The sequence below is a fragment of the Styela clava genome, chromosome 9, assembly GCF_964204865.1.
Source record: "Styela clava chromosome 9, kaStyClav1.hap1.2, whole genome shotgun sequence".
Taxonomy (NCBI): Eukaryota; Metazoa; Chordata; class Ascidiacea; order Stolidobranchia; family Styelidae; genus Styela; species Styela clava.
This window is the reverse complement of record NC_135258.1, coordinates 20,638,752-20,655,798: the sequence shown is the minus strand read 5'-3', so window position 1 is coordinate 20,655,798 and position 17,047 is coordinate 20,638,752. Positions and strand designations below refer to the sequence as shown.

Genomic DNA, 17,047 nt, shown 5'->3' with positions numbered 1-17,047 from the left:
CCCTGTGTACAAATAATTTTATTACACAATTTTCCGAAATACAAAGTTATATCGCAAAACGCGATAAATTAAAAAAGAAGTTGCCAAGTTTGAGTAAGGCCAAGTCTGGGTATATAATGATATGTAACGACAATCATAGAAAATGAATTCGGTCTTTAGCTGTTAACGAATAACTACGTACGAAATCGCGTTTACGGGAACTTAGTTTTAAGAGTCTTGCTCGCACAGAATGAAAAGTTGATTTTAATTGATAGCTTTTGAATTTAATATTTTACAACGGCGCATAGGCTGTAGTGGCCACACGCTGGTCCTGCATCTAATTAATTCTCAGCGGGTATGTGTTTTAGTACACTCGGCAAACTAACATTAATAATGATTTAACGCCGTTTCATATCTATTTTTGGGACCTCCTGAAGTATGCCCAACAAGATGGTGCACAACCTGAACTCCGGTTTTGTACCAGGTTAGGGTTCAGGTTATGCGACATCTTGGTGCGCATACTTCAGGAGTACCGTGCTTATTTTTGTATTAAACCGCTTACTATCAAAGTTATGCGACATCTTGCGCATACTTCAGGAGTACCGTGCTTATTTTTGTATTAAACCGCTTACTATCAAAGTGTCTAAAGCGTGTCTTACCGGTAATTTAGTATATCAAAATTTAGGGATTACATACATTTGGAACAATTGAAGGCAAAAAAATTGTAATATTCCCACATTTTATTGCCTGTTTAGTATCAAATGAAATCCAATGTTCAGGACATTTCCAAATAAATAATACATTTATAGTAATACATTTACAATTTTTTAACCTAAATTTTAATCTAAATCCAGCAATGCGGAAATTCCCACTATTTGAATAAGTACGAAAATAGAATAGGATTCGGTATTCGATTTAACTATTCTAGAATAGTAAATGATTCTACATTGCCCATCCCTACTTTCACATATACATGTAATTGTAAAAGTGTAATCTTTCCTATTGTAAATGCTGCTACGGGAATGGGAAATTGCAGATAGTGAGAATAAAACTCACACGAAAGTTGATGTAAAATATTTATTGCATTTAGCCCAATAACGTTAATGCACAAAAATCCCAGGAATTCACTACGAGTACACTACAAACTACAGTACAAGAAAATTAAATTACACTTACAAAAACTAGACTAATTCAAATGTCATCAACAATACAGCATAAATCCAAGCCCCGTTCTGCTGATAAAACACAAGAACGAGATTTTGAATCAACTCAATTCAGTAAATTACAATTCAATTTCCGAGTACCAACTATTATTAAAGTTACATTTGCAGTTTAGGAAATATTCTCAAACATGTTTGGCCCGATTGTAAATGCTCTTCAGAAAAAAAAATTTTCATTGCTTCATGACAAATGTAAAAAGATGTGCAAACAAGTTTGATGCATTCTATCCCCCTTGGAACAGTAGTACATTCTGAAAAAAGGTTTGACAAAAAGAGTTGTGTATAAATGCTAAGCACCAAACTCAAGGAAACAAATAATATAAACACACAATCTTTTTTAAGTATACAAGAAGTTACTACAAAAGTTGACGATGAGGGCAAAATAAGTGATAACCCAAAACAAGTGCAAATGGAATATTAATTGTGCAGATCTAAAATACAAAATGACCATGATAAATCAAAAAATAAATAATATTTATCTTGCACAATTCTTCCAGGAGAGAGGAGAGGAGACAAACAACCATACATGCTTAAACTAGTTAATTATTTTGGTAAGTAAAACAACCAATTGAGAGTAATGGTGGAACGATTAATGATGGAATGCCTTTGCTTGAAAGGAACACCTCAACTGATGTATCTATACAAGAGAAAGGTCTGAGAGGAATGCAGCAGAAGTGGTAAATTTGCTCAACAATTTCAACTTACCATCAAGGTTTTATTCAACAAAGGTGTCAACCAACATAAGGAGTCTTGCAATAAAGGCAATATACAGGAATTCGATTGGTGGTTAATTTGCTTGAACTGACAAGATAATCATTTTGCCATATAATAATTTATTTATATAACAATTGATTAGTTACTATTGATCATTTACGAGTGTTGATGATATAAAATCAAGACTTGTTTGAATATCTCTTATTACTATCCAGAATAGTTATATATAAAAGGTATTTCAATATGACATGACTAATGCACTGTCAGAAACATTATATGCAGTTGATATAGTGGGAGCAAGAACAGCTTTTGGCAATTAAGTTCTAAAGTTTTGTTCATATTGCATTTAAGCTTTAATATCTTGCTTATGAAAGCTTGTATGTACTATAGTCTCCATGTCAATGTAATTGAAATACATGTCACAAATCCCAACTAAACAGATGGTGTTTCACTAACATATCACGAACTCCAGTCTTTAGTGTCTCTTTTGATTCCTTTTTTTTTGGCAATTCCCAATCTTGTGACAAGTATAAGGTAAACTGAGCCAGAACTCTCAACTCACATTTCAGCTGTACCCAACCTGGTGACATGATGAATGACCAGGGGTGATACCACTTGGATACAACAGGGGTACACGAGCACAGTATCTCAAGCCAAAGATGGAGCACTTGCTCATTTAAACCCAAACAAATCAAAGATCTAAATTTGACATCCATTTGCACATGAGCATCATTATGTGTATGATTCACAGCTTGTACACATCTATAAAGTAATTCCTCAGGTGTGAGAACCTTACCATCTTCATCCAATCTGAATGTCTTGCACAGTACAAGCCTGGAAAAAACAGAATCAAAGTCCTTTTCAACTTCATAATTTGCAGCTTCCTCTATGAAAAGCCATGGATGGCAAGCATTTCCCAGCATTACCGGATGTCGTAATCCATGTTCGAATATCGCAGACATTGCTGGACACAGTCCTCCTCTGACTAAATCTGTAATAGTTCCATTAACAGTGTCATCGCCAGCATTTGTGTAAACTTTGCTTCTTTCATCCAACAACTGGACAAATTTAGCTGGGAACCAACCTTTTAGACCGTTTAATTCACCGACCCAACAATGTTCATCTTTCATATTGATAACAGTAATTATGTCATTCTTACGAAAACCTAGCTCATCATCATCATGACGTTCAAAGTTGAGCAATGCTTTAGCACGCTGTCTTCGTTGAAGAGAAACATTCATGTAAGTGTCTCTATCATGTTGATGACTTTTAACAGAATAATCTGGGTCAAAAGTGACTTCTTGGTTCTCTTGGCAACTTTGGAAATGTTTCATAATAGACAAGATTGACTGACGTAAATCAGCAACAAGTTCAGTCTGTTTTATATTTTTAGCTTTCTGGTACTCAAATTTACCATCAACCGCTGATCCAAATATTAGGCGACCCAAGTAGGTTCTTCTCCTAAGAGCCTGTTTCCTTGGAATATCAACTTGTGCAGTCTTTTGTGTCCCATGTTCAGACATTAAAAAGGCCAGATGCTTTTTCCTATGTGTATCTAGTACAATTTTTGTCAGTGATCCAGCAGCATCTTCTGCGCATTCGAGAAGTTGGTCAGCATCGTCGATCAATGATGGTATGTCAGAAAGCATGTTGAAAATATCAGCAGAGTTATCAATTCCTGTGAATGCATCTTCTTTTAGCTTGAGCATGCCGATTACAATCTTGAAAAGAACTATTGAACCATCAAGAAAAAACATATCCCATATACGCAACAGAATTTTTGTGTGAATTACGCCTGCTAATATGGTCATAAACCAATGCATCGTAATGAGAGATATTTCAATGTCATGTTCTAATAAAAGCTTATCCAGAGACGGAATGAATTGGACCAAAAGTTGACGGAGCGCACGCTGGTCAGCATGTACACCAATCAAGTTTGTGTTGAAGTATGACGCAGGAACAAGGTCTTCAACAATAGCTGACATTGTCCAAAAAACATCTTCCTCCTCCATGAACAGCAGAAGGTGAGCAACTATCATGCCTGTGCCCTGACAGTAACCATTATCTGGATACAACCATGCCAAACCCTTCAAAATACGGCGAAGACAAGGAACGCCTAAACTGTCCATGTTGGAAAAACATGCATTGTTAGGTATGGTTCGTAAAAGATCTTTTTCAATTGCTTTTGAAGATAGATTAACATCTTCCATGCTTGCTTCGATTATTTCTTTGTATGTAACTTTGCTTGTCATCTTTTTATGCAAAGCTCCAGAAAGACGAGCCCATATTTCAGATCTCATACTATGTGGTATACCTCCCTGAACAAGTTTTGTAAGCTTATCAGATCGAGGAATTGTGTGTCCAATTTTATCCCATGACAAGTCTTCCACGTCAGAATTCATGCTAAACTCAAGATGAGCTTGCCATTGTAATTTATGCTGTGGGTCTTCCATAAGCGGAACTCCCCTCGGTTTACTGCTGTTTGGTTCCGCACCGTCTTCTCCATCTACAATGAATCCAAATTCATCATACCAGTATTCAGGTTGTTCACCTGATTCTTCTTCATCTGCAATTTGTTTCATAATATTTTGGGGCCACATGGTTGAAATTAAAGCAGAAAACGGACCGCCTGATATAGGCTTCACATCCCCTTCTTTCATATTGTTTGTTTGTTATCAATCGGAAACTTTCATCGAGTACTGTTATTACAGTATTATAACAACAAATTATGATAAACAAGTGCAGTGCTCTTACATTATATGTAGGCTATATCCGTATATAATATAAGAATATATAGATAAAGATATATAGATAAAAGTATATATAAATTAATTGTGCACTCAATACCGGTAGGCCTAGTGATTTGATAGATGTGCCAAAGATATTTGTGTCTAGTGTAGTTTGGGGGTCTTGTGGAGTTTCGCACCTTCGTACCTTGGGGGTCTTGTGTAGTAACATACTTCTAATGGGCCTAGCATAAGAATTTTTTGATATGTAAATCCTAACCCCCACCAAACGACTACGCCATCCAAAAATTACATCACAATCACGTCACCGAGCTTGCCAAAGTATACCTACAATTGCCCGAAATGGCATCTGTGCTTCCGATAACAAATGCCGGCAATCTCTCATATCGGGATCGCTGAGACGACAAAACGAGAGAAATAGCTTGCTCGATTTTGGCTGATTATCTACCAGTCTTGGATGTCAGTTCGTATAGTTTGGGAGGGGGTCATTTTGACGTCGCAGTGACATACTTTTTGGATGATGCAGTCAGGTGGGTGTTAGGATTGACATATGTAAAAATTGTGGGTCTGGTATAGTTTAGTACCACCCCCACCTGACTACTTCACCAAAAAATTACATCATTCCTACGTCACAGTGGCGTAATAAGGCCCACCGAAGTATGCGGATGGTCGTCCAAAACGCGCAGACGATAACCCGAAATCGAGCAAGCTATTTCTCTCGTTTTCTCGTCGCAACGATCACGATAGGAGAGATCGCCGGCTTTAGCAAGTTCTTATCGGCGGCGCAGATGCCATTTCGGGCGATCGTAATTATACTTCGGCAATCCCTATGACATGATGGTGACGTTGTAGTGACGTAATTTTTTGATGGCATAGTCCTGTAGTCAGGTGAGGGTTAGGAATAGCATATGCAAAAATCGTTATGCTACGCCCAATGGAAGTACTTGCGAACTTTCTAACTGTCATCCAAGACGCGCAGACAGTCACCCGAAATCGAGCAAGCTATTTCTCTCGTTTTTTCGTCGCAACGATGTAGATATAGTAGAGATTGCTGGTGTTGGCGAAGATGCCATTTCGGGCGATCGTAGCGAGGCGCAGTTCTTACCACTTCATGGCAGCTCCTGCCACGAACGAACCGCGGCAGCTCTTGCCATGGTTTTATAGCGCTATTCTGTATTCAGTATTAACGGTATATTCACAAACTAATGTACCAAATTCTAATTGATCATGCGGAATTATATCTACTTAAACCCTAACTCCAAATCCATCAAGACTGTATCCATAAGAAAAACGTTCCAACTTACCCAATATTTGTCACCATAAGGGACAGCCCTGTCCTTATGGCCCACCTGCCGCGGTTACGGCAGCAAAATTTTACCTGCCATTGGTTTTTAATTTGCTGCCGCGGTAGCGGCAGCTCGACATTGGTTTGTGGCAGCTAAAAAATCAGTCGCCATAGGTTTAGCCGTAGCGGCCATGGTATGGAAATACCGCCATGGTTTTGCGGCAACTGCAGACGCCATAGAATACTTAAAACTGCACTTGATCGTAGCTATACTTTGGCAAGCTCTTGACATGATTGTGAGGTCGTGGTGACGTAATCAATGAATGACGGAGCCATGTGGGAGTTAGGAATAACATATGCAAAAGTGGTTGTTGTGCCACGCCAAATGCCAGTACTTACGTCGTTTAGTGAACATGCGCCAATTGTTTTGCTACGCAATGATATGTCAATCCTAACCCCCATCTTACTACGCCATCCAAAAATTACGTCACTACGACATCACAATCACGTCATAGAGCTTGCCAAATATACGTACTACGTCACTACGACATCACAACACGTCATAGAGCCCGAAATGGCATTGGCGCCGACGATAAAGAACTGACTGACATTATCGATCTCTCTCCTATCGGAATCGTTGCGACGAGAAAACGAGAGAAATAACTGTTCGATTTCGGGTGCTCGTTTGCGCGTCTTGGATTGCAGTTCGTATAGTTTGAAGGGCTCTATTACGTCACTGTGACGTCGTGTTGACGTAATTTTTGGATGGTGTAGTCAGGTGGGAGTTAGGATTGATACGTGAAAAAATTGTCATGGATAAGTAGTTAGTCTCGCAGAAACCAAATAATCAGCGCAATTTCGCTGTAGCGAAAAATTGTGCATTGAAGAAAAAATTTTAACATCATTTCTGAACGTAAAATCTAGTGCAGTAACACCTTTGGATCTTTCCCCGAGCATCGACTTCCTTGTTTACTTCATGACATTGGCCAATCAGCAAGATGCAAAAAGTGACTTTTTCGCAAAAAGTGACAAAAGTGACCTTTTCGCATCCGCTCGAATACTTTTCTCATTGAGACAGATTTTCAAGCGTGGTCGTAAACATTACCTCGTTTCCGCGTTTTTGATTCGTTAGTTTATAGTTGTGTTTCGGAAATTTAAATATAAAGTTTCAATTTAATTGCAGTAATAAAAAATTAGTGTAGAAATGGCTGGCTCAGCGGTGTGGCGCATCGTGCTAAGCGTTAGGAATACGCTCGCCACCGCATCTCTGATTACCCTTCGTAGGATCGCAGGTTCGAATCCCATACGAGGATGATCATGTGCGAGAGAATTGCTGGACTTCTCGCCGCCGTAGGGTGGTTCACGTAACCGGTGGTCGGTTACGGCTTCCTCCGCCAAGTCCATGCTTTCGAAAACAAATAACTGGCTAACTAATCCCATACCCGACCTAGACTGTTAACCGGACGAGAGGCCGTGGTTCGCCATATGATTAAGCCGTCTTATCGGCTTTCCTCTCCCCCGGGATAAATATTTAAATCATGCTTTCGAAAACAAATAACTGGCTAACTAATCCCATACCCGACCTAGACTGTTAACCAGACGAGAGGCCGTGGTTCGCCATATGATTAAGCCGTCTTATCGGCTTTCCTCTCCCCCGGGATAAATATTTAAATCCTATCCTATCCTAAATAGCTGTGATAGACTGGGCTAAAATTTTTCACTGGTACTTTTAAAAAACAGATCGTGGTATGCGATGAATCATAATGATGGTTTGAAACACATACCCCATTTTACAGGCGTCAACTCGCGAAAGCACTCTTAAAATAACCCCGAAAATTTTGCAATGTTAAAGTATAGGAAGAATTTTTCGGGGTTCAAAGGTCGGGGAAAGACTCTACTCTATAATAAGTTAAATGTCCAAAAAAATATCTCAGATAAATACTGATCAGAAATGATGTTGGAACACTTTCAAAACTTTTTTGCCTTCTTTAATGTTATTCCTGATATATACTTATTTTATTCGTTCCCGCTTGTTATTCCATGTTTGAAAAACTTTTTTCTATTCGTTACTGCTTCATATTCCATGTTCAAAAGGACATTGAAACTTTCTTTTCCATGGAAATATTTTCTAAAATGAAACTTCACTTTTTGCATCCCGCTAATTAGCCTATGTTACGAAAGTAAACAAGCAATTCGATGCTTGGAAAACATTTATAGCAAGAGGAACACATTAATATTTTTTTCATTTTGACATAGTTGCATGTTAAAAATCTGTGTCGATTTTTTGGAAACGAAATAGACCTATGAATCATTTTGTTAATATGTTGTTGTTGTTGATCCAGTTATTAGTGTTTTTTAGGTCACGAAATGTACATATGAATCATTTTGTTATTATGTTTTTGTTGTAAGAATATGGTTTCTCATTTTTGTTGTTATGAGAAAATAGCTTTTAGCATTAACTATTGGACCAACTGTTTCTTCCAAAGGGTTGTATCGTTGTCACCTAGTGATATACCGAAAACATTTTTTATTTATTATAAATTTATGTATAGATTGCATAAATTGTGTTTTCTCGGTTTGACAAATGAAATCATTTCTCTCTCTCTCTCCAAATGAATTCGCTCTCGCCAACCCAACCATCGCTCTGTGAAGATAAGATGTCGATGCTCGAAAGGTCGACGCGAACGCACGACACCCGTGCTCGATAACTCCTCTACTTGTTTAGCGTTTACTCCATGCTTACGCCGACTAATATCACTTGTAAGCTAATTTACCGCAACAAGATTTTAGGAATTTATTCCAAAATACATCAATAAGGATACGAAATCTGCACTATGAATGGTCATCAAAGGTATTGGACACGTAGTGAACCTATGGGTCGTTCTGCTTTTATGTTCTTGTTCTTTTGGTGACTTCCTTTCGTTATGAAAAAATTGCTTTTCTCTTCAACTACTGGACCAATTGCTATGAATTTTCAGTGGTTAGATATTGATTTTTTCGTTAGAAGGCTATTACTTTTATTTATTCCTAATTTGTGATATCTTATATTTCATCCAAAATTTCGCTGTATTATTTTTTACTCACGGGAACACTGTTTTTAACTTATTTCATCAAGCGATTCCGCGATCGAATATCAGGCCTACATGTCGGTACTGGTAAGTTGCAGTATCGCATATGAATTTGTGAGTAAAATATTTCGTTCTGGCTCTCGTGTCCATATATTTGAAAATCTCTCTCTTGTTATTAAATAAACTTTACGGCATATTGAAGCGAAATCGAGCAGCTTGAACTTCAATATGGATTGTTTCACAAATATAAATGATGTTAGTATTCAGATTCAGATATTTATTTTCACCACACAGGAATCAATATATTGGCTTAGTATTACTAGCTAATCTTCTTCCAGATCAGTACATGCATGCACCACCTCCAGGGGTACATTTTGCCAATCTTCTCCCAGTTCGACGAGTCTGTTCCGAACTCCCAGAACGGTTTTGCAATTCAGTTTCAAGGATGGCGTCCGTATAATAATGTCACGCTTGGCCCCTGAAAATCGTATCACATCACCATGGAGTTATATGTCGAATTTATATACACACTGTGTGTCAATATATACTTGCCATATCAAAAAAGCTCAATAATTGCTCGCAGTTGATGAAACACAAAATGAATAGGTAGATAATTTCGGCTATGTTAATGCACGGGTCGTAGGCATAAAACTCCCAGTAAACTTATAAGCTACCACTAAATTAGATCAAGTAATTGGTTTCCCGGTCCGCATTAAAGTACAAAAGAATTATTTGCTTTTGTGAATATATATTCGACATGCATTCCATAACTGTAAATATGTGAGAATGAAATTCTGGTTCTAACTTCTTTAATATTTACATTATAGTGAGTGCATGGTGTGCTCTAATAAAGTCATCAAACTGAAATATACTGCTGGTATAAAAGATGAAGATAATTCACTGGGGAAATTTGTGGGGTTGATGGATTGGTTGATTGACACCTTAATTAAATGGAAATCTATGTATCACATACGAATGATCAAGTTATAGACTATTAGATAAGTTACAGTTATTCTGCATATTAATCATTCAAAAAAAAAACGCTCATAATTGGGTAAATGAGCCGATATATTATATATATCTCCACATGAGTACGCTAGCTTAAAAAATTTTGCGGCGCTGTAAGTATCAGCGATCGGTTTTATGTTAGCCGTATATCATTATTACCTTTTTACAGACTTGCATTGAAAAAGTAAAACTTAAATGTTTGTTTTTGTCTCTTACCCGTCGGAGTATAAACGCACAACATCTGTAATATGTATGTCTCATAGTCAGTGAAGAACTTACTTTCAATTCGCACCGCAGCTAATTCTGAACATTTCAAAGCATTTGTAAGGATATATATATGCATATGTGTCATCATATGGAATTCATCACGCTCGTAATCAAAGCACTCTCTTTTGCGTGATTGGCTGTGATCAAATCAATACTTCAAACACCAGGTAATTTCAATTATATTTTAAAAATTTCATCGGACGATCTTGGACCAAGTCTTCGACATTACTTTTAATACTTCAGTGTATAAGATACCGTTTCCTGGTGGGTTTTCATTTGTTCTTGTCACTTTTCCAAAACACGAATTCAATGAAAGTTCTGCATTCTGAGTTTGTGCTATAGAACTCACGATAATGCAGTTAGGTTTCTTAACCTATCATGAGGCTATCAAGGACGTGCAACAATTTATATGTATAATCTACTATTCATACCCGAGATCCATAATACGTCTTTGTCATGTTTGTGCTTTTTCGCACCCAGACTGTCAAGCGTTGATACGACCTTATTCGCTGCAAAAGTACCAAACGTGGTTAATAAAGTTCTGCATATAAAAATGCGCAGTTGATGAAACACAAAATGAATAGGTAGATAATTTCGGCTATGTTAATCACGGGTCGTAGGCATAAAACTCCCAGTAAACTTATAAGCTACCACTAAATTAGATCAAGTAATTGGTTTCCCGGTCCGCATTAAAATACAAAAGAATTATTTGCTTTTGTGAATATATGTTGTCATGTTTGTGCTTTTTCGCACCCAGACTGTCAAGCGTTGATACGACCTTATTCGCTGCAAAAGTACCAAACGTGGTTAATAAAGTTCTGCATATAAAAATGCATTGTAATGTTTTATATGATTTTTATAATTACATATGGTTAATTAACGCTGGTTATGCAACCAGATCAAAATAAAGTGTATCGTTCAAATTTCTTATTTTTTTTTTGCGTCCATGCAATCTGTATTAAAAATTGCTAATCGGATGTCAAAACGTTCGATGCATATGCATCCAAATATATCAAACATATCTCCAAACTATGAAATAATTGAACAAAAAATAAAAAACATTACATACCACTTCCTGTTTGCAAAACGTATGCATTCCCTGATTTTAGTACCAGTAATAGCTCAGATTGATTCCAAGTATAAGCACTATGCGTACACACATAAAAATATAAGTTAGGGACATTGGAAGATGGTCAGTATTTGAAATTATCGCACACATCTTGTACTGGATTTAAATAGCTAGATTGGTCAGGTTAGGGCTAAAAATCACCGAGACCGTCTTTAATATTCGATAATATTGCGAGGGTTTTAGTTACATTTTGTACCAATGACAACAATGAGATGCATTTTAGCCCTAATGGCACTCATCGAAAACAATATTCTGTCGACATCAAACAATTACGCATGAATAAATGTTGAAACCATATAGAAGCATTAATTCTGAGTAATTCGAATGACAATATTAAAGCCGCTTAAGCTCGGTCGATAAATAATACCAATACGTTATTATGAGAAACGATTTCAGTTGACGCATAATTTATATGAAAGTTTGAGGTAGAAATATCTGTTTAATATAGCCAATATAATGTAATAATATTGTTCATTGTCAACACTATGATATACTGGCTACTTACCCGGTATCAAATATACTGTGCTCGAACGTGAAGCCATCAGTGGTTCCTGATATACTTTTCCAACTCCTGCAAGGCAATTCTCTCAATGGATCTGGTGCCGAAAGGACTGTGAACCATCGTCCACGTAACTGTAATGGAGAATTACAATCTTGAAACGCGATTTTTATCTGCATATGATTAATTCATCAAAAAATAAATAAGAACTGAATAAGCAAATCATTATTGTGATTTATAAACTGGTATAAAATACCAATGAAGGGTGATCAGTGACTGATGAATTCAACATTCTTTCAGATAAATGAAATTCTATGATTAACAAGAGAGAGAGCCCAAATATATTGACACGTAACAGGTGCCGCTATTTTTTTTTTTATTCTGACACATGAAAAACGAATCTCTTGAAGACCACAGAAATTTTTGTAATCTTTTGGCGAAAAATTAATCTTTAACCACTGAAAATTTCAAAGCAATTGGTCCAGTATTCGAAGAGAAAAGCAATTTTATAAGATAATGAACATGAACAACAACATAATATTGAAAAGATCGTTATGTACACTGATGTGTCCAAAGAGTGGCATCTGACAGACAAAGTCAGATGGAGCAACATTGACAATCCACAAACCAGATATCGGATAAGCATAAATTCTATGTGGGCTATTATTAACTACTACGATAAATCCTATAATTTTAAATTTATAACAGTAACCCAGCCAATTTACTTAATGACACGAACTGATTCAACAGTCCTATCGCAATCTCCATGCTAACGTCCTTATTTGTAAGCTAGCCTATCTATCATAATAGCGACATTAATTTAACAAGGGAGAAGCTGGTGCATCGATAGGCGTGGCCTATAAATTCGCAGATGAACAGCGAAAGGGTTTGAAGGATTGTAGTTTCGAAACTTCTACAAGGATTGTATAGTCTATCGAGGTAAAATCTTCATCGGGTTTCTAAGATGCCTATGAATATGAAAGAAATGTAACCAAGTCACAAATATATACCCTACCGATAAAATCTCTGAACCGTAAACATGCAAATATTGAATCCCCTAGCTTTTGTAGAATTGTTTACCTTGTTCCAGTCAATGTCTTGATAAGTAGTCGGTTGATAACATCTGGATGCGATGCTGACATCTTCGGAAAATGAGCTGCATTTTGCTGCACGGAGTAAGAGAACCAGTAGGAACACACGCATGCTGAAGATCAAATTGAATGCAAGTCGAGAAAATGAAGAAGATTGCTCTTTATTATAAGATCAATTGAGCAATACACAAACGCAGCGTCACACGAATGCAAACGGTTGATTATGCTTGCAAAAGGGGCATTGATTACTGCATAATAAAGCGCGTGCAAGTACGGGGTTGCATTCAAAAACTTCCAGTGATTTCAAATAATTGATATTACTACAATTCATGGTCAACAAACGTAATACAATGCAAAAAACAATTTGGTAAACTTTGTATGCAATACGGATACATAAAACTTTAATATAATCGCTTCTTCTGCAACTTGGCCAACTACATTTGTAGCTAAGTAATAATATGACTGACGCGAGTACTGTCTACAACCCTTATAAAGAATTTCACCACCCAAATAAAAAACATAAACAAACCATGCATGGGTTTTACAATAATAATAAATATATATAAAAACATGCACATGCAAGAGTCGGAATGTGAACAGCTATTCAAAGAACATCATCCATGCAAGTATGTTAATTACTGTTGAATAAGGCAAACATAGCCAGCCAGACATGTCTTGCTCACATGTTTTGGTACTAGATATATAAGTTATTGAAATGTAAAGCAGGTAGACTCATACAATAGTCCCATGCAATAATTAGTAGTTACAGGAACAATAGCGATATTATAACAGGTCAAAATAGAGAGAAGAGAATCCAGGCTTTTTCAAATGTGGCAAAAAATCATGCAGTACCTGCCAACATTCCGAAGAAAGGAAAATTGTAAAAAAACAAACAGAAGACCGCAGAAGGATTCGTCAAAAAGTTACTTGCAACTCGGAAAATGTGATCTACCTGATAAGCTGCAAAAAGTGTGGCAAGCAATACATAGGAGAAACGGGAAGACATTTAAAATACCGAATAACTGTGAACATATTAGAAGTATAAAAACCCAAAACAAAGATCTGATTGTTGGCGCCAATTTCAGTCAACCGGGACATTCGCTTAAAGATTTTAGTGTCATTGGCATTGAAAAAATATTTCATGACCACATTTATCGAAAGAACAAGGAATCTCATTTCATTCATCTTTTCGGGACACACGAGCCACGAGGAAGGAATATTAAGGAAGTTTAGACCAATTACAAAAAAATTTCATTCATTGTTTTAATCAATTCTTGTACCTAATATATTTTTTTCTCAGAATTGGATCATGCATGGCCAGATATGCTAATAACAGACAAAATATCACTATATTACATTTGGCACACAGACAACTTTTCTGGTCTGCATTATACAATACTGAGAAACAAAACACCATTGTTTAATTTGGACTTCAATTGTTAAATATAAAACAAAGAGAGAGAGATCTCATCAATGACATTTATTTCGGCCACCCGCTGTTATTTATTCAAGAAATTCACCAATTTTATTGATTATTTATCATGCGTGACTCCTATAATTTTAGACTGATTGTTTAAATATGCATGTATCTGCTTTTCGTGTTATAGTTGAACTATGTATGTCTGAAGAAGTCTGACCTTGGTCAGACGACACGTTACAGAAATATATTTGTGTTAGTGTGCAGCAAGACTCTTGAATCACTTAGGATCAAAATAGACACCTGCGAAAATAAGTACGTGCAAGTGAAGAGTGTCCCAAATCCAAACTCTCTGTCGTGGTTCATTAACAAAACATTTTTTTATTTCTCTTGTGGTTTGATATTCATTTGTGTTCAAGATATCAGATCATTGTGACCTATTACATACTAGAAAGTATATTTAGCAGTGTGGTTCTGAAATAATAATTTTTAATATTTGGATACCAAGAAAGACTTGACTTGTTTCTGAGGTGATTTTTTGGATTTCCATATCTTCAAATTTAAGAGGAGAGAGTTTCACAGTTTGGGTCCAATAACATAGGGCATGCTGACTCACAGATGTAGTCATGAAGGGCAGGCACAAATCAGAATAACTTCTCCGGTTGAAGTAAAGTATGTCGTCAAGCAGTTAGGTAGCGCATTATTATAAAAGTCAAAAGGTAATGATAATACTTCAATTTTTATCATATCTTCAATCTTAAGTATATTTAGTGATTTGAAATAATAAGATACGTTTTCTCCTCCCCAAAACAATTCTCAAAAAATTATTACAAATACTTTGCAATTTCGAAACGAGTGTTTTGTTCCCATGGAGCCATACTGAGCAACAACTGTGGCTGTGAAATAATGACTGAAACATTGCTAATTGCTAGTAAAGCTGATTGATTATTAACACACTGGGATACCTCGGCAGCAACTGCCAAGTTTCTTTTTGTCTTACTGATGACATGCGCGATTTGTGATTTCCAAGACCGATTTTTATCAAAAACAACACCTAGGAACTTTGTTTCTCTCACTCTCCCAACGGACCATTCCCCGACCTTTGACCCCCGAAAATTTCTTCCTATACTTTATCATTGCAAAGTTTCCGGGGCTATTTTAAGAGTGCTTTTGCGAGTTGGCGCCTGTAAAATGGGGTATGTGTTTCAAATCATCATTATGATTCATCGCATACAACAATCTGTTTTTTAAAAGTACCGGTAAAGAATTTCAGCCTAGTCTATCACAGCTATTTCTACACTAATGTTTTGTTACTGCAATTAAATTAAAACTCCTAGGAAGACAGCGTGATCATTGAATTATCTGATTTATATTTAGGTCTCCGAAACCTTTTGCATCTTGCCGATTGGCCATAGTCACGAAATGAATAAGGAAGTCGATGCTCGGGGAAAGGTTCATTTGATTATCAATTCGTGTAGAACTCACACTTTTATACTTGCTTGAATGGAATAATACAAATTTAGTTTTAGTAGTTAGTGTCATTAGCAAACATGATCAACTCAGAGGATTTCAGACACCGAGACATGTCATTAATGTAAGCTAGCAAGAATAATGGGCCAAGTGAAGATCCTTGAGGAACACTGTGCCCCATGACACAAATATATGTAGAAAATAATGCACAACTTGTTATTTGTTTTGCAGGTAGTTCCTGATCCAATTAAATGGGATCCCTTTAATTCCATAGTGATAGGGCTTACTCAAAATGATGAAATAGTCAATGGTGTCAAGAGCCTAGGAAATATTCTAATTGATGGTTGTTTGCCTTCAAACGCATTGATTAGCAGCCGTAGCAGTGAAGTTTTGCTTGCGGAAACTAAATTCATGCGAGTAGAAAACATTCTTGGTTTCAAAGTAGTTTGATATTCTACTATACATTATTTTTCCAAGAACTTTAGACGAAATATGTCTATAGTTCTAAAGATCTGAAACACTACCCTTTAAAAAAGAGAAAGAACATTAATTGTCTCGAAGCTTTCAATGAAACCCACTAGAAAGTGAGAGGTTGAATATATATGCTAGAATATCAATGATATCTTATGGAACATATTTCAATATTTTGAATGCGATACCATCAAGCAGGCTTTATGTCCCTCCGGAAAAATGTTCATTCAATTTATTTGCAACTCTTGTATTACTGCATTCAAGTCCAATCGAAGGACAATAATTTATTTTCACCAATTAGTTCATTAATTGTTTTTTCACGCTGTCTTGATGCTGCCTTTGTGAGAGGTAAATTTAGACATATAATATTTTGATTCCTTTTTATGGAGTAGTCGAGCATAAACATACCTGCATTCATTGTACTGTTTACCCCACTTTTTCTCGCCAATACTTTAATGTTTTTGGAATATATGGCGACCCCCATTGGACTCTTTCGCTCCCCGTCCAGTTTGAAGAATCCTGATCTGAAGAACTGTGGGATTTCAAACTTGGAGATTTAACATTTAAAATTAATGTTCAACCAAAATATTGAAAATCTTTTCCAAAATATTTTTTCACATTGGGACATATGTATATAATAAGTCTGCCAATTTAGTATTTCCTGTTAATAATTTAGATTCTT

The 17,047-nt window shown here is 36.4% G+C and overlaps 2 protein-coding genes across 3 annotated transcripts; both read right to left on the bottom strand.

Moving 5' to 3' along the window:
• Positions 1-1,042: 1,042 nt before the first annotated feature.
• LOC120339048 (small G protein signaling modulator 3 homolog) lies at positions 1,043-6,063 on the bottom strand. The gene is made up of 2 exons (XM_078115995.1): positions 5,965-6,063; positions 1,043-4,679 (listed from the first exon to the last, which is right to left on the bottom strand). The coding sequence occupies exon 2, from the start codon at positions 4,571-4,573 to the stop codon at positions 2,333-2,335; it is 2,241 nt and encodes a 746-aa protein (XP_077972121.1). The 5' UTR covers positions 4,574-4,679; positions 5,965-6,063; the 3' UTR covers positions 1,043-2,332.
• A 3,249-nt stretch (positions 6,064-9,312) lies between these two features.
• On the bottom strand, positions 9,313-13,164 carry LOC120339942 (uncharacterized). 2 transcript variants are annotated; one of them, XM_039408181.2, is made up of 6 exons: positions 12,997-13,164; positions 11,923-12,050; positions 11,358-11,434; positions 10,720-10,797; positions 10,238-10,324; positions 9,313-9,491 (listed from the first exon to the last, which is right to left on the bottom strand). In XM_039408181.2, the coding sequence occupies exons 1-6, from the start codon at positions 13,117-13,119 to the stop codon at positions 9,337-9,339; spliced, it is 648 nt and encodes a 215-aa protein (XP_039264115.2). In that variant the 5' UTR covers positions 13,120-13,164; the 3' UTR covers positions 9,313-9,336. The 2 variants fall into 2 exon arrangements, with proteins under 2 accessions (XP_039264115.2, XP_039264116.2); XM_039408182.2 differs by lacking the exon at positions 10,238-10,324.
• Positions 13,165-17,047: the final 3,883 nt, after the last annotated feature.